This window comes from Tinamus guttatus, unplaced genomic scaffold (genome assembly GCF_059628265.1).
Source record: "Tinamus guttatus ecotype Peru unplaced genomic scaffold, ASM5962826v1 Tinamus_guttatus_pri_ptg000242l, whole genome shotgun sequence".
In the NCBI taxonomy this organism is placed as follows: domain Eukaryota; kingdom Metazoa; phylum Chordata; class Aves; order Tinamiformes; family Tinamidae; genus Tinamus; species Tinamus guttatus.
The window spans coordinates 4,533,883-4,558,502 of record NW_028288776.1 but is presented as its reverse complement, the minus strand read 5'-3'; the positions used below and the strand labels follow the sequence as shown (position 1 = coordinate 4,558,502).

The following is a 24,620-nucleotide window of genomic DNA, read 5'->3' as shown; positions in this document are numbered from 1 at the left end:
GGGGGATGGGGCAGGAGGAGCGGGGTCTCCCGGGGGTGCCCTTCAGGGGCGCGGGGGAGGAGGGGGGGCGTGGGCAGAGAGAGTTGAGCGCTCGCGAGATTTCCGCAGCGGCACGGGATTTGGAGCGCTGATAGGGCGGGTGACGTCACGTGCGCGCAGTGCGGGGGGTGGTGCGGGGGGTCACGCGCCGTGCCGTTGCACTCTCGCGATACTTGCGCGCGGCGCCGCGGGGGCTCCCGGGAGCAGGGGTGGCCCGCTGAGCCCACCGAGGCGGCGTCACGGGGTGAGTGCGTGGGGGCGGCTCCGGCCCGCGACTCTGCCGCCTTCCGGCCCGCGGAGGCCCCTGCCGACCGGGGGCTCCCACGGCTTTCTCTGTGGGCTGGGCAGCGGCACGTGAGGCGGGAGATGTTTGGTGCCGGGGGCCGCTGGCGTTTCCGCCAGTGACGCAGGAGCGTTCGGAGGAATTGGCCGAGTGCCCGGCGGCGAGGCCTGGGGGGGCCAGGCGCGCTGACAGCCCTCGGAGCGGCAGGGAAGGGCCGGGAGTTTCCCCTTGCCTCGCGCAGCGGCTCCGCAGAACGGGACGTGGCTGCCGTTGGGTCTGGGCGGCCGTTGGACTCAGCCTCGCGGTAACGAGGGCCCCGCGAGTCGGGTTAAGGGCTGTACGCCCGCATAAGGTCATGCCTAAAGGTCAGGGCAATATTAAATAGCGAAGATGTGCGTTCTGTGCTGCTCCGAGGAATGTTGTGCATGTTCTTGATCTTATTTATTTATTTGTGTCAAACCGAGGCTTTTTCCCCGGGCACCTGAGTTGAATGTTTCCTCTTTTCCCTTAACTGAAGTAAATAAACCTTTTTAAATTGAGTTATCGCCAGTTATTTGAATTCCAGAACTTTTGTTCTGGAGTTTGCCTAGCTTTAGGCAACACACAGAGAGGGAACAGCTCTGCTGAAGTGGAATAAGAGAATTCTTTCTTGACCAACCTACAGGGCCATTGCTGCTTTAAGAAGTTCCTGGTCTTTTGTTGGTATTCTCTCTTATGGTTGTTTATGTTTGGGCTCATTCTAGCAGATGAATAGGCAATAGGAAAGGCTGTCAAAAACACCTTGAGGCACGATATTGCTGCTGCTGAGGTCAGAGGATCCTGCATTTCCAGTTCGGCTGACACCAGGGAAGAACACTTAAGACCTGTAGTAGCCCTTTCTTTTTCCCAAACATAGTATAGGTTAGTAGTATAGACATGCTTTTCAATTAAATTTACCAATGGTATTTGCCTCTGAGACAGTGAAATTAATACTGGTTGCTGGTCTCTGGCTTGTAACTTCAGAACTTTACCAACTTTTTAGTAGTGTTTGTGGTAATTTCACCTTCTGCTAAGTAGGTTTTTCATAGCATGAATATCCAAAAGAAACCTTGAGAGGAGAGATGCAGTATATGTGATTCCTCAGAACTCCTCCTTCAAGAACTTTTAAGTTCTTGAAGACAGTGGCTTTTTCAGACATTTCAGTTGGTTAGGACATCATATTTAGCAAGTATCAGAAGAGTAACATCTCTGAGTATTACACCCTTAATTACTACTAGCCTTATTTTTACTGCTTTTGTTTTGATTTCTTATATTGATCTCTATCAACAGCTAGTTGAGCTTCTATTTGTTTTTCCCTTGATGTGGATTAGAACCCATATGCTTAAAAAATGGATGTCTGCGTTTCCCATCTATGTGGATATGCTGCTTACTAAATCTTCCTTCAGTTGAGAACTCCTACGGGATTAGTTCCTTCCATTAACCCTCTTAATGGGAGGGAGAAGGGGGTGGAAGGAAAGATCTAACTCCTTGGCAGTGCCACATTCTTTCAAGTGTGTTGCTGATTGCTACAGTAGCAGGTCTGAGGCTATTGTGCTTTCCGCTTGCAGAAGGTATTCATTGCATGTTTACTCAAATCCCTTCTGTATTAGATGAAATGGCAAATATTTGCTCTGTGCTGTCAGAACAAGAGAGCTTTGGCTTTGCCATGTAAAATGAACTTCAGTTCTGTAGTAACTTGCTCCATTACTGAAGAAAGACATAGTAAATGAGTCTTGCAGTTTATCTTTCAGAATTTTAATAATTGGGTAGTAGGTAACATGAATGGACTATATGGCTTTTTAAAATGTCTTTTAGTATTTCTTTTGGAGGTTGTAGGAAGGTGGTTTCCCTTTTGTGCTTAAACCTCTCCAATATTGATATCTGTATGGTTTTCAGGTTTAATTTTTTTCAGTAATTATCAGCCTACAACACTTTGATAGGTGTAATTACTGAGAGACAGGTATTTAAAATGAAAATCTGTAGAGCCATAAAACTTGGTAACTATATTAACTATAGTCAATATGTATACTGAATGTGTATAGTATGTAGCTAACTCCTGACTTAAGTCATAGTCAGTTCTGAAACGCTTTTTTTCAATCAAAGCTATATTGTATATGGAGGAATCTCAGCTTCTACCAAAATATATCTCTACCTTCCATTGAAGGTACCCTGGCACAGAGAAACAGGTCTCTTCTAAATCAGGTAGTTCAGATGTTTCAAAAGCATAGGTGTAAATGCAGAACTTGCCAAAAATCTTCTGGACTGAAAAAAAGTGGTTCATTAGTTCAGGTAACAGATCTCTCAGAGGAATGGAATATTAACTAAAGAATTCAGTTTCTTATAGATTGACTCTAGGATTCTGTGTATCTTTCTTTCACTTTGCCTCCATATGCTAAACACTTGTATGAGAAGAGTGATAGCAGTGTGTAAATATCAGAAGGATCGCTGTTGTAATAGCTGCTCATCTGCCTGCTGTGTTTTCTGCAAGTCATTGCTGGTCTGGGGAAGTCTGCAGTTAGTTTCTGGAAACTTTTCTCTTGAAAATTGGAATCATGTTTCCCGAGTTGGAAAAGTAATGTGCTCTGTGAGTGTCTATTTCCTGAACCCCTGTGTGTACTCTTAACATGTAATCACAGTGTGGAGACTACATTAGGTTGAACATTGCAGTTTCAATGTTTCAGATCTTTCTTTCCTGAAATTTCAGAGCTGCGGAAAAAAATAGAACTGTGGTCTGAGGAATTACGTGCATTCAACTTTACTTCTGAAGTGTTTGCAGAATAACATCCCATGGTAAGGCAAGGGCAAAAGGTGTTCTTAAATATCCTTGCAGGTTAGTTGAAATCACTTCCTCATCTAATTGTGTCAGCTGATGTTCCTGCACTTGCAAAAGGTGTCCAGGACTTGGATTACTATCAGCAAAAACTCTGAAGAAACTACTGAGTGAGAGAAGTTTTATCCTTCGCTTTAGATCTAAACAGCTATTGATCCAACAGTGTGGATGTGCTTGTTGAAGAAATGACCATGAATTTTACATCCACAATTCTATCTGTAAGCAAATGTATTAATGGAAAATGGTAATATTAAAGTATAATTTAAATAGTTTACAAAATCTATACAGTGATCCTATTTTAAAACTCTTTTGAGATGAGGATCAAGGAGGAACAGTTGAGGGTTGAAATAGTGAGATAATTGAAGAATTCATCTGTTCGTATGACCCAAGTTGTGGCCGTCTGTGTTTTCCTCCTCAGCAAATATTTCTATTGTGCCTATTTCCTGCCAAATGCAGAGGCATGGGTTCCTGTTGAAGAATTGCAGTGCGTGGGGAAAAAATATTTGTGGGAGGAGATGGGGGTGTTGAAAAGGGAGAGATGGGGGTGTTGAAAAGGGAAGGCAGCTGCTCTGTTTCAGCTGCTGTCCTGTCTGCCTTTAGTCAGTGACAAAAATGCAGCTTTCCTTTTTGGCTTGTGGGGAGAGCAAAAGTGAAGCTGTTTCCTAAGCTCATATCTGGTCCCCTGTATGCCAACTTGTATATAGTAAGCTTAACCAAAAAAAAGAGGGGGGAGGGGTTAGGCTTGAGTTCAATCGTGTTGCTTTTCTTAGAAAGAACAGTTTGACTCCTATTTAAAGAAAAGCTATATTCGCATATTGCTTAGAGCATTTATATTGTGCATTTTTTTTTTCTTGTGAATCTAACTTGATATATCTTTGATTAAAGTCAAAGTGGGCAGAAACTGCTGAAAGGGTTTTTAATAGTGAAGCTTAAAAGGAGGGAAAGAAAAGGAAACTTTCCAAGGTTTCAGTTGAGGTCTACCAGTGAATTGCCTTCTGAGACAGTTGAGGCAGTTGGCCTAGTAAAAGATTAATCAATATGACACAGTCTCTGAAATTCTGACTAACTTACAGATGGCTAGGGAATTAAATATAGAGATAAAATGCAAAGCATGTGTTTCTTCCTAAATCCAACTGGTGTGCACAGTGAGATAGTGAATCACTATACGGAATAAATGTAGTGCAAAGAGAACTGGATAATATTAGTCAGCATGATAACATGATCGTCGGCCTTCAAGGCCATATGTGTTCAAGGGAGTTGGATGTTTTGCTGTCAAAGTCATGGGAAGGAAGGTGCTGAGAACTCAGAGAAGCTGTTTGCTGTCAACATCTGCAGAGCTCCTCCCAGATCAGAAACAATCTGGATAAAAAGCATGAAAACCCTTGCTTGAAGTGTAACAAGTGGATGATAGAGCTAGGCATTGTGCCAGTAGGAGTATGTTTAATGGAGAAGAGCAGAGACAACAACTGAGGGGCTACTAAAGTTAAGACAAATGTAATGAATGCAGTAGTAGCTATAAGGGATGGAAGCTTTTCCTGCTTTGAAAAGGAGTTGGTGCAGTTCCCTATTGTATAGACGTAAGCCTTAGTAATATTTCTCCTGGTATTACTTATTACAATCAACACTATTATGAATTTGAGTATTTTGCATAGGAAGATGCTACTACTTTTAGATCCTCCAAAAGAGGCACATATTTTCTCTTGAGAAAGATAACTCTTTTAGTTATGCCTAGTGATACTTACAGGACAGACCTCGCCACAGACAAGATATGTCAGGATGTGATGGCATGACTAGAGGTTCATCTGATGCTGTATCAACTCGGGATTCCCAACATTGGAGGGGATGTAAAACTTGATAACTGCCTGTTACCTTATCTGTGATATCAATTTAAAAAAGACTTTCTTGAGTGTTCTTGCCTTTCTTTTGGAATCCAAAAGAACCACCAACTCCTGGTGCAGAACAGTGAGTCAGAACATTCTATTTTTAGCCAAATTATGCTTATATCATAGAGTTAATAAAGTAGTATATAAAGGTAAAATCTTTCTCATGTTGAGAAAGGAAAGATAGAAAAAAGCTCCTAACTGTTCAGACTATAATTATGACAAGTAAGAATGAAATGAAAAAAAATCCTTTCAGTATTTGTTGCTACACGTAGGTTTTAGGGAAAGTACATTCACAAAATTCACTGAAAATATATAAGAATATTTTGTAATTGCTAATAGACCAGATGCAAAAAATAACTGTATCTGTTTAGTATGTTCTCTATTGAATCATTTTTCTCTTTCATTTTTCCGTGTCATACCTTTTCCTCTTAGCCTGTACTGTTTCATTTAGGGGAATACAATGATTTAAGAGGTTAACTGCAAAATAAGCCCTTGTACCTTTCTGTTTTCCCAGATCACTTCTAGGTTGAGCTAGGGGGAGGAAACCCAAGAAACTTGATTTGAGCTATGGAATGCAAGTGAAACACTCTTGAAAACTATTGGGCAACTGCTTTGACTTCTATTATAGCACATTCTGATAAATACAACTGGTATTTGCCCTTGTTACTGTCTTCTGTAGGTGAACAGATGGAAGATCTTGTTGTTTCAATGTAAATCGAGTGACTTTAGATATGCTGACATATGTCTCCTTTCAAGTTAACCAGGGTTGTTCTAATATGCCTTTATCAAATTCTTGCCTTTAAACAGCTGTTCATTGCTCGCCTTTTCAGACTTGCCTGTGAAGCTAACTCTATGAATCAGCAGCTGGGTGGGATTTTGACACACACTGGAAAAAGCATTTTGTGTGACCATCTCCTTTTGCTTATATAAGAACAGTCATCATGTGTCTGTAGCAAAAATGTGGGCAGTTCCTTACTTGGCAGCATTTGCCAACCACTTCGTTTGAATACAATGGCAAGTAAAAACAAGATCCTGCAGGAAAGAAACTGCTGGTGGACACTTTCAAGTGGATTTATTTGTTTTGCTGTTTCTCTTTTCATCAAGACTGAGAAAATATTCAGTTATTTTTGACTAGAAACTCCCTTTTTGTTATTGCAGAAAAAAAACAGAATATGGATAGAGATTGTGCAAACATCATATCACCCTTCACCTGACCCCTGTATATGTGACCCATAACTATGGTCAGCATCAGATCTGTTCCATTTCTTTCTCCCAGATGTTCTCTGTACTGATTAGTTAACTATGCTGGAAGACATAAGAAACAAAAATGTCTTGCAAATGTGACTACTGGCTATTTGTTGTTTAGTTATGAAGCATCACTGAACCAGTAGTGCAACTCTAGGTGAGCCTCTTGGCTCTCAATATATCCTCAGGTAGAGGATCTTTCTTGTTAGGAAAATCTTTGTTCTATTCTGCTAAACAATGTTCTGGAATGGCAATGTGGTTTTATTATGTTATTTTTTTAATTTGAATGAGTCAAGTGCAAAATTGTTAGGTGAGACTCATTGGAAAGAAAGACTCTAGGCTCAGGACTGAGTCATGGCAGTACCAACTTCCCAGAGATTTTAAGCAAGAGCTGACTTGTAAGGACCAGCCTTATTTTGCTTGTGCTCTGAGTTCTCTGCTGCCTTTCTGTTGTGACAACAGGATATTACTGACATTGTTTGGTGGGAAAAATACCCATAGGATTCCACTCCTGTGAGTGCTGAAATTGCTACCAAAGAAACTGTTATAGTTGTAGCTAGTGGGTACCTTCCTGTTCTTCCTTAGGGGAAATACTTAAAGGGGAAGCTGATCATTAAAACATATAGAGGTATTAATTGAAATAGTCTGCCTATCCTAATGTTTCCCAGTGATAAGGTGATTGTGAAAGCTGTGTGTGAATGTGTGTGTGTGTATATATATATATATATATATATATATATTTAGGATGCCTTTTAAAAGCATTTTCTGGAAATCTTTATCCATTCTGTTTTCCTCGAAGGCCAATCAAACAGGACTGTTCTTTTTCCATTGATCAGTACATAGCACTGCTATTAGGTCACAGTTCTCCCGCACCAGGCTTCGTTTGGTGGAAGAGTTGGTAGGAAGCCAGTCTTGGTTCCCAGGCTCTCTGGGCTGCTGGGCCTTGTGTCTGGCTCCAGCACAGAGTAGAGCAAATGCTACTTCTGTCAGTGCCAGCTGGCCGTGGTCCGGGCACGGAGAGCAGCCTATAAGCTGCCTGTTCGGTGCCTATACTTGTAGGGAAATTTCTCTGCTGCAGGAGTGGGTCCGAGTCCATCAAGTTCTGCTGTCATCTTTAGCCTTACTTTTACTGAAAACAGTAATATTAAAAAAGGTATCTAATAACACTTGTAAAGATGGTTGTAAAATGACTGTTTCTTGTAAAGTATCCTCACCCCCATTATTTCAGTTAGGTAGGAAAGAATACCAGGATACTGAATATTCTTCTCCTTTTTAATGTTTACATAATACATACAGAACTTCATGTGGGAGGATGTGGGTAGAAGTCTATTTACACATCTCTTTAAGCTTTTTTTTTTTTTTTTTTTAAGAAACACTTCTCCCCTAGATCTTCTGAAAGAGCATAGGTGTGACTAACACTTTGTTTCGTAAGACAGATGGAGGGGGTGGCAGGAAAGAGGAGACTGCATGGCTGCTAGTGGTATCCTGGCTTGGGTTAGTCCGTTTTAAGCAACGTTGTTATTTAACATTTTTACCTGTTCTGTAACTAAGGTAGCTTGGGAAACATCTGCGAACTGGTACGCAGTCGCGTGATGGATCTAATTCTTCATTTGTATAAGTGCTGCTTCAGATCCAAGTTCCTTGCGTCTTGGCTAAATTCCTCAGTGATAGCAGTTTGAGCCAAAAGCAATTATACAAATCCAAGCTTATTACAAGTGAAATTATTCTGTTGAATTTTACTACTGGATGTTTCTGCTTCTTTTGCTCGTAGCTGGTAAACTGTATAGTATATTCTCCAGATCTTGTCAAGATATAAAATTTTAGGCTGTGAAGCAGCACTTCAATCTCCTTAAAGATGCTTTTGGTAACAACAGTGAGAACTGCTTTTCTTCCCCTCTCCTTACCAGCACTGTACACATGTACGTAGGTGAGATGTTCATGTTCTGGGTGGAGGTAACATGTCATAATTCACTGGCTTTGTAATAGTGCAAAAAAAAAAAAGAGGGGGGGCTCAATCAGTTGAGGGAAACCTGTTAACTGTATTGATGGCTCAACAGGGTCAACATGCAGGTCATGCGACTTCTGAAGAAGAGTGTTTTTACAGAAATTTTTGTGTGGGTAGGGACTGAAACGAGCAGTGACGCTTGATAAGGAACTGAAAAACGCTTGTGGAATCTGTGTTCTTTCAAAAGGGGGAAGCCTTATTCTGTACTTGAAAATACTTCGTGTTTGTGTCGCTCAGTCTGGCCATACTTCAGATGTCTCCTTTTGTCCTTTCCTAAGTAATCTTTGGTACTTTATTGAAGTATTGACTTACACCACGATAAAATGAGGGTAAGTTAGATACATTTTCATCAATATTATGCATTGTAATTGAGCTGTAAGAACTTTATCTGCTTGTAAAAGACTCATTTTCTCTCTGCAGTGGAAAGGGAGGCCTGGAAATTTCTTTCAAGTAGAGGACGCAATGAGTTAGTAGACAAGAATTAGGTGTGAGAAAGCAATTCTTTGCTAATGACACATGCTTATATGTGATGAAGTATCGAAGTATGTATGAACACATCAGTGTTTAGTCCTGTTTTAGTTTTGATAGCTGTAACAATATTTAAAATAAAATTACCTGAGGTTTGGATTAATTCTCTCTGCTTGTAGCTTTAGAAAAGAGATGGGACTGTTTGCTTTTTATAATATGTAGTGGAAGTGATTGTTTTTTGAAGAGAACCTGGTGGTTAAATTTTACACAAATGAACGTTAATGTTAAAGTATGGTTACTTTGACTTAAAGATCTAGCTGATACTCCATTTCTAGCTGGCCTATTGTTTCAAACTCACAAGAATATTTAGTTTTTAGAATTTTCTTCTGTGTTCTGTTAAATAGATTTTTTTTTCCCCCCTACATAAAATTGAAGGCTGCATCGGTCACAGATTTAAAATGCATTTGAAAGTTGACACACGAGATGACAACAGTATATCTGATAGCAGTGTGCATTCTGAGAGTCAACGCTCGAATCTGAGCTGTGAATTTACGTGGACTCAAGTGTATATTTAAAATAAGATTTCCTACAGAAATGTCTTATATGAGCTTTAGCTTGTTAGAAGGAGCATAACTTCACACATTCTTCCTGGAATATATTTCTATAATTTTTTGTGTGTATGTGAAGCAGAATACCAAAAATCTTTCTTTTTTTTTTTTTTTGTTGAAGATAGGGATTGTGCAACTTATAAGTGCAATAAATTTATCTTGGGAAGCTCTGTATTCTACTCCTTCATTTACTACTCCATCTTTTCTTAAATGCTCCCAAAAGTCAGACAAGATGTTCCAGACAATACAAGCAAACTTTTTATGTGGTAAAACTCTAGTAGCTATTTTTCCTGTCAAGTACTGTTTGCGGTGATTTAGGTATATCTCTAATGCAAGTTAGCTATTTTCATAATGCATGATTATAAATTACCTCTCTAAGTCTGTTATTTTTATTGTGTCAGCAAATCAGAAGTCAACGAACCCTGTTAAAGTAAGCTTCAACTGTCAGTGAATTGTATCAAAATATCTTAATGTGTGTTTTCTGTCAAGTCTTCAAAGTGCTAAGAAAACTGCACTCCAATTATGTGCCTCTAGGAAAGAAATTGGTGTATTTCATTCACACAAACTAGGATAGAAATTTCATGGTGCATTTCAACTGGAATGGTTTAGACTAGAGCATCTCAAACAATGCCTACCATGAGTAACTAAGCAGTTATTTTGTATTTCACAAGTATGCTGTTTAGCAATGGTAAATGGCTGTTAGGTAACCATCTGTTATAGCTTGATAATTCTACTGTTGTTCATACAAGCTTTGCATGTATTTCATATTTCACTTTCTAATGTGATTATTAATTTAAATATGAAATTGAGCCCCATAATATTTGTCTGCAATAGGTCTTCCACTTCCAGCACAGCAGCACATCTCTGGAGAGAACTGAAGTAAAAAGTTGATAAATTTAGTTATGATTAAATGAAGCTTGGGCTGTTAACTGATTCACAAGAGGTGTTACAGTCTGCACATGTCACTTCATGTTGCTCTGGCTATGGGAAAAAAAAAAGCGTTTTCAGCTATCTGTCACTTCCCCAGACTCCAAATAAGTTTCTGTAGATGAATCCAGCTTCTGAATATTTCTTGAGCAAACCACTGTGACACATGCACAAATATGGTTTTTGTATGTACAAAGTCTTATTCATCTTATTGGAAATATAGATGTAGCTCAGTCAGCTAGGTGCAGTTAAAGATGCTGAGGCTTTTCCTCTGGAAAAGTATTTGGTGCTGTTGCAGAGTATTTACTATTGTATATGGATGTGTTTGTTTCTGCCTCTGGTAGACAAATGTCAGCTTATTCCATTCGTTCACGTGGCCTTGCAAATATTATGATACTTAGTTGGGAAAGAGCTTTTTCTGGCTGGGGATTTGGCTCCTCTGCCTTGACATTTACGTGCACATGTATATTTATAGTTGTGATCTGTGTGGAATTTGCCTTTGTGGATTTGTTTGCTCTTTAACTTGCTCTGTGATCTGCCTCTGTGTGGGGTTTTCTTGGTTTTGCTGTTTTTTTTTTATTATTCCTTTTTCTGAGATTAAATAGGTAAGGAATGCTTAAGTGGTTTATTTTGTATTTTTTTTAAAGGAAATATGAGTTTTTTCACTGTTTACTTTTCTGCAGGATAATGACATAATTCTTAGTCTTCTACCTAAAATAACCTTGTGCAGGTGCTTATTACAGAGTTCAAGTTCAAGGAATTATTGTGAATATTTCTTTGGTTGTAGCCTAACTTCTTTGAACAGTTTCTGTGAAGGATTCTTTAAAAGAGGGATTAAAATTTTAAATAAAGCAACTATTCCAAGATCTGGAGGTGGAATAACCTTTCTCACACTGCTCTTCCAAAGTCAAGTCACATTGTACCCACCTATATGCACGTGAGTAAGGCTCTGGTTCTTGAGAAAGTGTATAGGAAAAGACAATATTTCAGTAAAGGAATAATTTCTTTAAAGTAACAGGTGAAATGCTGAATCTGAGTAGTGCCACTCAGCTGCAGAAGTGGAGAACTGTTGAAAGACAATTTTCAGCTTATTTGTGTATATTTCATAAGCATAAAAACCCTCTTATGTAAAAAGCAAAGTCTAGTACAGTCCTAACTGCTACCTTTTGTTTGATCAAAGAACAAATAACATTCTGTAGATAAATGATTCAGTGATTTCAAAAGCAGTCTTGTTCAGTCTTTCTGAATGATGATCAATGATGACTTACCTTAAACTGTTAAATTTCTTTAGCAATATGATACAGTTGAAGATGCAAATTCTTTCCAGGTGTTTCCAAAAAGCTTGAACTTCTTGTTTTATTATTTGTGTCTTGGTTTACACTGTAGACTAATTGGAATTTTCAGATACTGGAGAATACGTGCTGACTTGCAATGCTCCTCCAAATGCCAGCTTGATAGCCCTCATCTCTTTATAAAAACAGGTAGTTCCTGTAACTCAAAATTCCAGATTAGGGATTGATTTTAAATAGATAATATTGAGACAAAAAGCTAATAATCTGTATGCTTGGTAATTACCTAGTCAGAATGTGCTGTTAGGAGCCATGCAACATGCCAGTCAAGGAATAAATAGAGCAGTTCTTGTTGTGTTGCTTTACTCCATTTGATGCAGACATGTAAGGCTGACTTGGAGATGTAAGGTTTTGACAACCTTCAAGGCATCTTCAGTTCAGCTGTGTGTGACACGAAGGCAGCTGCTGATCTCTGACAAATAAGAGGCGTAGGGAAGAGCTGAACAAATGCGTGTATACGCTGCTGACTCTCGTGTATACCGAGTACCCTAAAGTGACTTGTAAGAATTGCAGAACATGCTGTCTATCATGAGACCTACTGGCTCCAAATATGTAGTTGGTAGCTAACATGTCTTCAGGAATATCACATAGATGAGGAGCAACATTCTGGCAGAATCTAGGAAAACAAAAATAATACACAGACTTTATTTGAAAAATAACTGTAGAATTTTCTGTGTTTTGTATTGTGTAGAAGATGTGGTCTTGATTAAGTATGTTATCTGGATAAGCAGGTGGATGGTGTCTTTCCTCCTTTGACATCTTAATACTTCAGCATCATAAATGCAGCGTCAGAAGCTGGCTTGCATGAATTGCAAATCTGATTGTAAGCCCAGAATATTCATTTCCTTGCGCAATGCAGGTACCTCAAAGTGCTGACCAACCTCTGAAGCAGAGGGTGGCCGAAGTGCAGCAATTCTGGGAAATGGTCTTACTGACAAATGTCCCTGAAGAGGAGGAATATCCCATGGTAGGGCACAAACTCTTCTAATATGGGGCGATTGGCAGAATTAAGTAGAAATAAAAATTTACAACCTACTTAACAGGATTCCGCTGTCTGAGGAAGTGCCAGTAGGATCTGGTGCTGCCGAGTGATCATTAGCACCATCCGATGCTTGTACTGTGCTCACTGGTAGAAAGAAAACTTCTGGTAATTTTTCTTTCCACTTATTCTGAAGGAAAGTTGTTTCTCACCTACATATTAAAAATTCTTTAAAGGAGGGAGTGTCTGATTAATTTGTAACCTACCAAAGGTCTGTCTTTGATAAAAGATAAAGGCATAGAACATCCTTTTGTTTTAAAAAGATACAAGGAAAGGGCATACCATGGGCAGAAAGAAGCAATTTGATTGCTGGAAGAAGGTGCTCAGGTTATCCCATTGTCCTTGGGAGGTTCCAGGCTGTAAAATCTACAGGAAGCAGAAGCAATGTAGTCTTGCTGTGGATCTCACTCAGGTCTTTCATTTTTTAGGGAATAACTAATTAGGGTGTAACTTGGCACTGTCTGAATAGCAGACTGTTCAGAATGCCTGAGCATTGCTCACAGCGGCTGTCAGCAGGAAGTCTCGGGGTAACTTTTTGTGCTTGTCAGAACTTGGTCTGTAAGCTTTGACATAGTAGGGAAATAAACTTTTGGTTAAAGAGATCTGAAGTTTTTAATTCAATGAAATAGAAATTAATTTGCTTTACTACTTAACCCTGGCTAAATTGGAACTCTTAGGATATTTTGATGTTGAAAAAGTAAATTTGTATTTAATATTCCCAAAGGAAAAGTTCTTATGCCTTGCTTTTAGTACTTGTGTTCTCTGACATTTCTGTTGACCAGAGGTTTTGGAAAAACCTCATGAAAAATACTGCTCTGGGAGTAAGTGCTGCTGCAGCTGCTTTGCCAGTACTGTTACCCACCAGCATGACAAAACAAATATGGGGTACATCTCATGTGCCTGCTGGTGGGATAATTCAAGCAGTGTAAATTATGACCTGTCATGGGCACCTCAAACTATACAGCAGGAGCATAACTGAGCAAAATAAAATAACATTGTGTTGCTGGTTTTCCTGCAACATTGAAAAAGCATCTCCATCTTGTTATGCTTACAGTGGTGAAGCTGAATTGCCGTTTAGGTTCATAGATCATGATGCGGCAGGGTGTGAAAATACCATCTAAATCAAGAGGTTAATGTTCCCCACTTGAATTTGAGGGTACTTTGGCTGCTGTGTGCTGTCTTCCTTAAACAACGTCTTGTCTTTAGGAAAAAGAGAACTGAACCTAATAGAAGTATCTTCCCCCTGCTTTTAGCATGCCCAGAGCTGGTATATTTTAATGTATCCTTCCTGGAAGCTACAATAATCAGTTGTAAAGCTTGTCTCCTTGACAAGAATAATGTCTTGATTTGTAATTTTCAACTCGGGGCTGAAAGAAATCTTGCAGGCTGAAAACTGATACCATTCCCTCTGTTGAAAGCTGTTTGCTTGGTATTTTGGTACATGTGCAGTAGTCTTGGTATATCTTCTGTGTACAGAGAGAAAAAGGACTGCTCTGCTGAGTGGCTTGAGCTGAGCTGTACTAAACTGCTTTGTATGTTGGCTTAGATTTAGTTTCTTACTGCTTGCTGACTGGTGCCTGGCTCTAATTGACTCTGTTTTAGGGAGGCTTAATTTTATTTTTAAACAAAAGAAGTTAACTTTTTGAGCCTTGGAACTAACTGGAATGTAAAGCACTTTGTAATCCTTGCTGGCAAAGGTACAAAATCATGCTGGTGACATGTTGGGCACACTGTTATTTACAGCAGTTTCTATAGAAACTGCAAAGCCAAATACTGGCGCCGTTCTCGTGAGGGCTGCAGCCGCCTTCTTGAGGCAGTTGTGCGTTTAGACCTCCGTGGTTTCAGCAGGGCGTCCTGGCCCTGTTCTGCCCTGTGACACCCCCAACCCCGCTCGCCCCTCGCGGGGGGAGCGGTGGAAGCGAAGGGCTCTGCGTGATTGTGCGGGAGCGAAGGCCGGGCCGGCGGCCGGGGAAGTGACGTGCGCTGGAGCCGCCGTTCTAGAAAGAGCGGAGACACGTAGTGCGCGTGGGAGGGTACTGCGCCGGGCCCTGGCCTGTCCACTGTGCGTAATTATTTATAAATGAGCAGCGGGGGAGGAAGGGAAGAGGGACAGGCTTCCCAGCGTTTCCTTAGCGGATCGGAGAGCTTGCTGATTTGTAACAGTTTTGGTTGTTTCCATTCCAAATTTGATTCTTGTTTTTCTTCCTGCAGCATCTCTACATTGCTAAGACACTGGATACTGGTTTCTTTGTAGCAAGAAAGAGATAAATTCCTCTAAAACTCAGAATGGGGAAGGATTATTATTCTATTCTGGGAATTGAAAAAGGGGCTTCTGAAGAGGATATCAAAAAAGCTTACAGAAAGCAAGCCCTTAAATGGCACCCGGATAAGAACAAATCTCCCCACGCAGAAGAAAAATTCAAAGAGGTTGCAGAAGCTTATGAAGTGCTGAGTGATCCCAAGAAGAGAGACATTTATGATCAGTTTGGGGAGGAAGGTATGTATTTCTCTACTATGTGTGTGGTTGCTTTAATTATGTTCATAGTGCTTTAATTATGTTCATAGTGATTTGAAGCTTTAGTTTTGTTTATTAACTTATATCATTACTCAATACTGAGCTAATTTTGATTTTTTTTTAATATATTCTTTTTGGATTTTTAAGATTTCCATTGTTTACTTGGCAGATAAAGTCATGGAACTGGAAAGAGCTTGTGTGATCCATAAATAGCTTTCTGGAGTTTTTTTCTTACTGCTGTCTTAAGTTAACCTCGCGCTTCTTGAAATGTAGTTGGAGAGAGAAATGATCTTTTTAAAGATTTGTCCAAATGGCAGAGCGCTTGATCTGGGCAGGGCTGTCCAGCAGAAGCCCAGGTGTCCTGTCCGTAGTCGTCTTTGGCCTCGTGCCTGGAGAGGAAAGAATTTGCCTGATGTCATGAAATACCAGAACAATTTTTTAGCTTTAATTGTAAACTGTGATAACATGCCAAGAGAATGAGGCCTCAGAAATCTCATATTTAACCTAAAATGGTTATCTTGGAGGATGGCTTTTTTTTTTAATTTAACTGACATGCTTTTCCCTTAGGTTTATGATTGAGCAATAGAGGAAGGAAATAACATTTCTTCCCTTAAATGTATGATATCAGGAATTCCAGATGAAACGATTACTTCTGCTGTAAGAAGTAGATCTACTTACTGCCATTCACTCAGTGCCAGATTGTTCTTTTTTCTTTAAGCTAACAAAGTAGGGCATTCTTAAATTGTGGTATTTGAAATAAATTGTGGTTCTTATGATTAGATAATGAAATTTGTCTCTGTCATCCTTAGAACTTAATGTAGTAGTTCAAATCTACCAATTCATGTAGAAAACTTTCAGCTTCTACAGTTTACTCTAATTTTATTATCTTTTCCACTGTGAATTAGAAAAAGAAACCTAGAATTGCAAGTGTTCAGAAGTTTTAATTATGCTCCGGAAACATTCTAGTCAAATAAGATCAGTTAAGCTACAAGAGATCTTTGCTGTTTTGTCTGTCTCCTTCCCTCTTCCTTACTCCTTTCTGTATAGTACTATGAAACTCTTTACTCTGTGGATCTATTTGCCTTTCGGATTCCTCTGCAGTAGCTCATCCTAGCCACTTTCCCAAAATATCATTTTAGTCACTTTTTCCAAGGACCTTGAACTAAGGCATATAAACCAGTGTGACCCTTGGCTTCCTAGTATTGCTTACCTGAGGCCAGAGAATCAAACATAGATTTCTATTTTGTGCACAAAATTAAATTAAGCTTTTCATAACAGTGAATCTGGAGGTATTCCTCAGTAACTTTCTAAGCTCCTCAATTGCTTTTGACGATGTAATTAGCAGTTGTAGAGTAAAGAGGAGGAAACCTCTGTTGTTTTTGCCTGCAGGAATGTGTTGAACCTTCAGTAAGACCTTTCGGTCAGCTCTTGCAGAAGATGTCCTGCTGTTGCCATACACTGGCAGATCAGATCCCCTGATGTATTTGTGTGATATTAAAAGTGCAGTGACATAAAGATGCAGTAGACGTTGCTAAGTATTTCTGATACAGACTAATATTATATGGGACACATTCTTGTGTTTCATTTGATTACCCGTGATAGCTGGTATTAAGCTTATGCAGACAGGTATTACAACACTGAGCAAAAAAACAAACAAAAAAACTTCTGCAGTTCAGATTTACAGGATGTATATGCTTCCTTAATGTAAGCCCTGGAAACAGAGTAATATCTCTAATGCTGAGCGGTTGTAAAATAAAGAAAAAAATAAAGACAAATATCAGTTTAAAAATCAACATCTCTGGCAAGACTTCAAGTTTTTAAGTTTTAGAAGACGAAGACGTAGACTAAGTTTTTAGTCTTATAAGTTGTAGGAGAGGGCTAAGTGGTAGAGAGAAGGTAGAGATCACCAGTCATGAAGGAGACACTAAGAAACTGATCTTAGCCAGATTTGGAATGTGGGAACAGAAAGTACAAAGGATTCAAGGACTCGCCATCATTGAAAATCACTGAGAACATTTATCAGCAAGAAATGGAATGTAAATCTCTGAGAAAGAAGAGGTAGAGCAAAGGTTTTTGGTTTTTGCACGGAGAAGTTGACAATTTTCTTGACTATGTAGGTTTCAGGAACTTTCAAGCTGTTTCTCTATGTAGCTTGATGGAAAAGGGATATAGAGGCTTCTCAGCTTTATATTGTAGCACTAATTGATACCATTTGGTCTGATAGTGAATCCTTTTTGAAGAGTTCTGTCATTATACTGCAAAAACCTTTTTGACTTGCAGATTCTGATATTCCTTTCTAATATTCACTTACTTTACTTATTTGTCTTATTTAGGTCTAAAAGGAGGAGCTGGAGGACCTGATGGGCAGGGTGGTACCTTTCGATATTCATTCCATGGTGACCCACATGCTACATTTGCAGCTTTCTTTGGTGGCTCAAATCCTTTTGAGATCTTCTTTGGAAGGAGGATGCCTGGTGGCAGAGACACTGAAGACATGGAAGTGGATGGGGATCCCTTTGGATCCTTCACTAGTTTTAGTATGAATGGTTTTCCAAGAGAAAGGAATACAGTTGGTAGCCAGTTACGTCGTAAACAAGATCCCCCTGTCATCCATGAACTTAAAGTGTCATTGGAAGAGATATACCATGGCTGCACAAAAAGGATGAGAATTTCCCGTAAAAGGCTGAACCCAGATGGTAGAAGTGTCCGAACAGAGGACAAAATTCTCACTATTGAGATAAAAAGAGGATGGAAGGAAGGCACCAAAATTACTTTTCCGAAAGAAGGTGATGAAACACCCAACACAATTCCAGCTGACATTGTTTTTATCATTAAAGATAAACCTCACTCACACTTCAAGAGAGATGGATCAAATATAATCTATCCTGTTAAGATCAGCTTAAGGGAGGTAAGTCTCTTTTGACACAACTCTAAAAGTTCAAGCCTCTTGAGATGAGGGAGGAGAGGGTATTTAATGATGATGTGGCTAGTATATTCCTTCACATAAAGACAGACAGACTCATTGCGCTGCTACATAATAATGTTACCAGTGTATATAAAGTGTGGAGCATCAGGTGAAGTTGGAAGAATCAGAATACCATATCAGAGTAATGAAAATAAATCACTGGGTAAAGCAGGAGAAAGTCTTTTTGTTCTAGTGATGGCAGTCCTAATTAATATATGTGGGCACACCAAGTCTATCTTTGCTTTTCTTTGAGCATCACAAATGCCCACCTAAAAAGACTATCAAATTTAATGCGCTTACGATTTTGGATACTTATATATTATTTTGCTGTTTTAAGTAATGTAGATTGATGGTGTATTAAGTAAATCCCTGTACAATGTAAATAATAGAAGATTTTAAATTTCCAGTGGAAGCTGAGAAGTTTGACAACTGTCAAAACATAGGGATTGAAGAACTGTGGGAAGTGTGTTCACTCTGCTTTTCTGCCATGCTGCTTGGTAAAATTTGGAAGGATATATAGACTTAATTGCCTTCCAGTGGCCATTCTGTAAAATGGGAAGATTGTAATGCTCGGTGGCACACTGAAACATTCCTTTAAGGGAGGAAACCTCTTGGAATGTTGTCATGTGAGCAGCATGCAGTGGAAATGCTCCTTTTACAATATACTAGTCTTGTCTCAAATGCCCATGCAGTTGGTGTGTGCAGTGTGAGCACTTCCCTTCTCTCACGGTCCCTTTTCTTTCTTTAGGCTTTGTGTGGCAGTTCAATACACGTGCCGACAATAGAAGGAAGAACCATACCCATGACAGTAAATGAAGTTGTAAAGCCTGGAATGAGGAGAAGAATTATAGGATATGGCTTACCATTTCCCAAAAATCCTGACCAACGTGGAGACTTAATTATAGAGTTTGAAGTAATATTCCCAGATAACATATCTCCAGCATCTAAAGAAGTACTTAGGCGAAATCTTCCTGTTTCATAAAATGAAGACTGTATATGTCAAAACTATTTAAACAGGACACTGAAGATGCAGAAGACTGACAAGTCTGTGCTTTAAAAGTGCAATCTGTAACAGCTAGTGGAATATTTGTTTTTTTTTTTTTTTGGTTTTGTTTTGTGGGATGGGGGGGAGGGTTTACTGTAATGCTGCATGAGAAGAGGGTTAAGTCATACAGATGACTTCTGCAGTAAAATTTACAGGGAAAACCACTTTTATTTTAGATTCTTCCTAATCAGAAAAGTTTATTCAGTATTTTGCTTAATGTAAAATGTAACCAGTTTTTACAAAGACAGTGCATATATTTCTGATAAAGTGCTTGAGCCTCCAAGTAATTTATTTCTTATAACCCTACAATATTTATGACTTTACACATTTATGCAGCAATTGGAGTTCATAAAGGAAATATACACATAATATACACAAATATTTAAAGGAGAAAATGTTACAGATACCATTTTTGTACAGTGCACAAAGCATAGGCTGGGAAAATCAGTTTGGCTTCGAGATCCCCCAGGGAAATATCTTCCTTATTGTCCCAGAAAGGTGAGGACTGCAGTGCAGGTCTAGCAGAAGGCATGTGGCTTGAGGAGAAGGAGTAGTGAGGTGGCTGTTTGCTGGGGGGTGACAGTCCTTCTGGTCTGTGCCTGAGTTGGCAGCTTTCACTCCACAGTGTTAAAAAGAATATCCTGCAAATGAAGTTCAGCCTCTCCTGGCTGCAGCTGATGTAATAGCTTGGAGTCTGTCTGTGCTTGAGTGGAGAGAGAGAGAATGTTTTAAAGTGAACGCTTTAAAAACACTTAGCTACCACAGGTAGTTTGAGAACAAGCTGATCTCAAATACTCGCTGTTTTCAGGCCAAACATTCTGCTACTCCCAGGAGGAGGGAGAAGCACAATTCTAGCTAAAAGAAAGTTACCCAAGAAAAATGGGTTGGGGTGGGGGTGCCTGTAAACTTTAATGTGCTTTAGATCAAGTCTTGGAATGGAAAGTTTTTAGGAGTTAACAGAATTACTCATTCTTAGAAAGAAAACGTGCGTAGGGAAGTGGAGAGCCCTCTATAGTCTAGTTTTATAACACAGTAATAGGGCTGGTTCCCTTGATTGCAGCGTGGTTTTGGTGAAATGCCTTGCAGATATTTTTTTCATTACTTGTGGTTTAAAACTGTACTACAGTGCTTTAACACTTATAAATCTTATTTTTTTCTTTATAAGAAGAATATACGTATGGTTTGCTATTATTCTTTTGCCTGTGGAAATGTATTAGTTGCCTGTTCTTTTGGCTTGTCAGATAACACTGTTATCTTTATATAAATGACTTCCTGTAGGAAAGTAAATAATATGGTAATTGGGATTTAATTTACAATAACTTATTAATAAGCACAAGAAGAATCCCATATCAATTGCTCAAAGGAATAGAAGATAGTTTGAGTCAATTTTTCAACTGCAGATCTTTTCATAGTGTCAACTCCGTGTAGTTCTAGGTCTACAAGGATCTAAAAAGTTACTGGAGTAGTATCACAAAGGGAAAAAAATCTGCTGCTTAGTGCTTTTGCATATTGTTAACACTATATATATTGTTTGTGTTTAAAAATTATCATTTCAGTATGTTCTGTATTGCATTTCTTATTTTTTTAAGTAAAAAAATGTAAACTTGTTTTATAACTTTCTTTGATTCTTTGTTATGATATATGCTATAAATTACAGGCGTTTAAAAGCATATTGCTAAAAGTGTTTGTCCATTCAAAAGCTAATAGAATTGAATGTTTTGTAGGCCAAGATTTTAGAAGCATCATCTAACTTAAAAAAAAAAAAAAAAAAAAAAAAAAAAAAGCTAAAGCAACTAGAAGTATTTTTATATCAATCTTCAAATAAGATGATTGGTGCTCAACTGAAATCAGAGTATCTTGTACTGTGCAGTTAGAGCAACCTAAGTTTTTTCTGCTTTCATGCTTAAAGTACAAGAGATTGGTATCAAAGAGATTGGTATATGAGATTGGTATGAAACACTTGTATTTCTTCATGGAGAACAAAAAAGAAGTAAGCCTTTTAAAAAATACATATTTTAAAAGCTATGTTTTATTGATTTATTGATTATTTGTTGAAGGTTGTGTGAGAGACAGAGGGAAATACTCAGTCACCTGATATATCTTTATCTAAATGTGTGGAAATAAAATTGGCTTTAGTAAAGCTGGGGAAAGAGGAGTCCTTTTTAATCTCCTGAAGGTTGTTTAGGTGCTGTAGAAAATAAAAGGAATCTGGTTATTTCAGAGAAGATCATGCAACAAGTCTATGAAAATCTGTATTTTTCTAATTCCTCCAACATCAAGCTTTAAGGTAACCTCAAGCTGTTGAAGGGTCGGTCTATAACATCTCCTTTCTGTCATCCACTCGTGTTCCCTAACAACTATGCCAGTGCAGGCTTCCTGATGTCATGAGCAGACTAATATTTCACTCTTCCACTCAACCCTCTTTGTATTTTCTGTGCTAAAAGCTTTTCAAAACCTATTTCGGGTGCAATGAGTGTTTAATGTGACCTGTTTACCTTATGGAAATAACCTCTCCAGCTGGGGTTTTGTCTCTGCTGCTGTTCTTTTCTAACATTCAGGGTACTTGATTCTAATTGCCCTTTTCAGGATGGAAGCAGTCTTTTCTTTTGCATGTCCTTTTCTCATATTCACATTTTTTGTTTGTATTTTGGGTTTTTTTTATATTACCTGCAGTCCAAGCATCACAGAACTACTGGAGTTTAACACCCTAGGTTATAGTGGTCAGTCAAATGAGGATATCAATCTTCTCATTGTGAGTTGAGATAATTTTAATATTCCTCAGCAAATGCTTGAGTCTGGTTCTCAAAAATTCAAGTGTAAGGAGTTGATCAGATTGATGCATAGTGCAGAGAATGAATCAAGTTCTTGGAAAAGTTGTACTTTGAATGCTGAGGAGGCAAAGCACAGGTAAGGAAAATGGTCTGTAGCTGATTTGGCTGTTAAGTGCCTGTCAGGGCACTGCACAGATGTCAATGTGCCATGATAGTCTCCCTAACCTGCATAGTTTTGTTTAGAGACTGGAGGAGGCAGTATCAGAAACTTCTTGGCCAAGAATCAGTTCTACTTGGTAAGTGCTATGGGTTACATGCTTGTTTAAACTACTCTTTTCCATATTACTGAGTCACACTGGGTTAAGTTCGAGACTTAGGTGCAATTTGTTGGTATTTAGTTTCAGCTGAAACATAGTGCTTTTCATAACTGTTTTTCTGCAGCCTTTGCAGAGACAACATGATCCTTCACATATTTTCATTGTGTTATTCTTAATCTAAAGCCAGTGAGTCTTTCAAAATGTTTTAGTCCCCACCAACCCTGTGGAGTCTTTTAAAAATATTTTTTCTGCTTCCCAACTTATGTGATGATGAACTTTTAAAATCAGATTGCAAGTCTATAGCATGCATATATCCACGCTAAGATGCTGCCATGCTAAAGAAATAAAGCCCTTAGCCTGTGTAAGGACTTTGCTTTGCTATGGAAAACTGGTCTGTAGTAGGAAAAACACAGGAGTGATCTGCACGATTGGGGTTTTGCCTGTGCCTCTTAATTCAGTATTTTCATTGAACAGTCTGTGCTGCTGGTAAGCGCTGCAAACTCCTAATTTGGCAGAAGGGTTAAAATGCTCCTCTATTCAAGAATATGATCTAACTTAATAAGGGTTTCCATTAAATGAAATACTGCCACCAGCTGCTAAAAATATGAAGTTTAGATGAGATTCAACTATTGGCCTGAAAAGCTATTATTTTTCCTTATTCTGGGTCTAAAATGTATGTTCTTACAGGCTTCTTTTTCCAAAGAGAAGCAAAACTAGGGATTGAGGTTCTTGCCATCTCAATTCTTGCCCCCTTTATGAGTTTGTATGAAATTATTCTTGTTATTTTGCCTGCAGGGTTTCAGCAACCTCACACCAATTGGTTGGCTTGTTTGCTCCCCCTAAAACCCAACAGCAGAGGAGGGAGAAGAAATCAGAATATTAAAAAATGCCTAAGGTGGCTAATCATAATTTCTTATTTCTCTTCATGACGGGAGGGAAAGAAAGGCTGTGTTGTTTCCTTGCCCTCGCAGGCGCTTCCTCACTTGATGAGTGCCTGTGTATGTGGTTGACATGGTCACATAATAGCAAGTAGTTCATAGTGTGGTTTGAGAGAATGGTGTGCATGAGTGACTGGTGTCTGTATCAAAGGGCAAAAGGAGTGGAGTGAAATGCAGAAGGGAAAGGAACATACTGGTCTCGTGTGGTTGTGAGGAAGAGCAGGAGTGTGGCACTGAAAACTCGGTTGGTTGATCGTGTGTGTCCCTGCAGAGCCAGAGTCACTTCTGTCGGTCATTCACCTGAGCTCCTACTTCAGCTCCTGTGGCAAGGGTTTTGGCAATGTTCATGCCCATGTTTTCTCTCGTCTACTCTCCCTCCTCCACTTACAGTTTCATCTGCATGAACATCTAAGATCTGGAGGTTACTATGGACAGCTAATCAGTAGTGGGCCCCTCATGAGTTGAAGTCAGTAGAGTGGCTAGATGCACTCCATTCCTTTCTAGCATGCACATGTTACATGGTGGTCTGCACAGGCAGGGTGTTTCCTTGGGGAGAAAAAAGTTTCTAACCCTACCAGTGAAACTTGCCTTCAGACTGTCATCTCGAGGTGAAACTTTGTGCATTTGAATTCCTCAGTTGTTTCGAGTAGGGGAGATGAGAAAAAAAGACAAATTACTGTCAATATCATTAAGAGATGGGTTTTCCAGTTAATAAATGCTAGTGCCCAGCAGCTGACACTGTTCTTGCTGTTTTGCTCGCTGATCAAGCCATAGGGCATCAGTGTTCATACATGTACTGCGCTTGCTGTTCAGGCCTGACAAGTAGTAGCATTGGTCTCCTTGTGAAGTACAATCCCAGCTCTTGATTTCTCAGATCAGCAGTGAACTATTTCCAGGTAGCGAGAACAAATTGTTTATTTCCCTCAGGCTCTTCCAGTTAACTGTTCTGCTACGTAAAGAGTGGGAGCAGAGGGAGACTGTTGCTCCCCTTGAGTCTAGATGCGAGCACGTGGCTGCCCTGTGCGTCTTCTGCTCCTCTGTAAGTGCTGGCCTGCCCAAGGGGGAAGCTCCAACGATGCTCTTGGCGGTTATGCCTGGTTACTTTTTTGAGGACAAGTCATCTTCAAGCTCCTCCTGCCCTACATAATTTTAAAAAACAAGCAAACAAAGCACCTGGCCATTACTGTGTGCTCCAGAAAGTGTCCAACTACTCATTTACATCTAAAGAAAGACTCAAAAGACTTGTAAAATTTGGTAAATGTGCTTGGTTCCCTCCTGTTGCAAACAGTCCTGTTTGACCTCTAATCCTATAATGGAGGATGAAACACTGTCTTTCTGAAGGGGGCTTGTTTTGTAGCATCCTCTGATCTTTTAA

The 24,620-nt window shown here is 39.3% G+C and overlaps 1 protein-coding gene across 1 annotated transcript; it reads left to right on the top strand.

Annotated features, from left to right (window-relative positions):
• Positions 1-241: 241 nt before the first annotated feature.
• On the top strand, positions 242-19,497 carry DNAJB4 (DnaJ heat shock protein family (Hsp40) member B4). The gene is made up of 4 exons (XM_088526089.1): positions 242-283; positions 14,906-15,191; positions 17,543-18,117; positions 18,923-19,497. The coding sequence occupies exons 2-4, from the start codon at positions 14,981-14,983 to the stop codon at positions 19,154-19,156; spliced, it is 1,020 nt and encodes a 339-aa protein (XP_088382215.1). The 5' UTR covers positions 242-283; positions 14,906-14,980; the 3' UTR covers positions 19,157-19,497.
• The last annotated feature ends 5,123 nt before the right edge of the window (positions 19,498-24,620 follow it).

Excerpts from the sequence above, each read along its gene's own strand:
- DNAJB4 (XM_088526089.1), top strand. The coding sequence starts at position 14,981 with ATGGGGAAGGATTATTATTCTATTCTGGGAATTGAAAAAGGGGCTTCT. Across the intron at positions 15,192-17,542 it reads TGATCAGTTTGGGGAGGAAG|GTCTAAAAGGAGGAGCTGGA; the intron begins GTATGTATTTCT and ends TGTCTTATTTAG. Across the intron at positions 18,118-18,922 it reads TTAAGATCAGCTTAAGGGAG|GCTTTGTGTGGCAGTTCAAT; the intron begins GTAAGTCTCTTT and ends TTCTTTCTTTAG.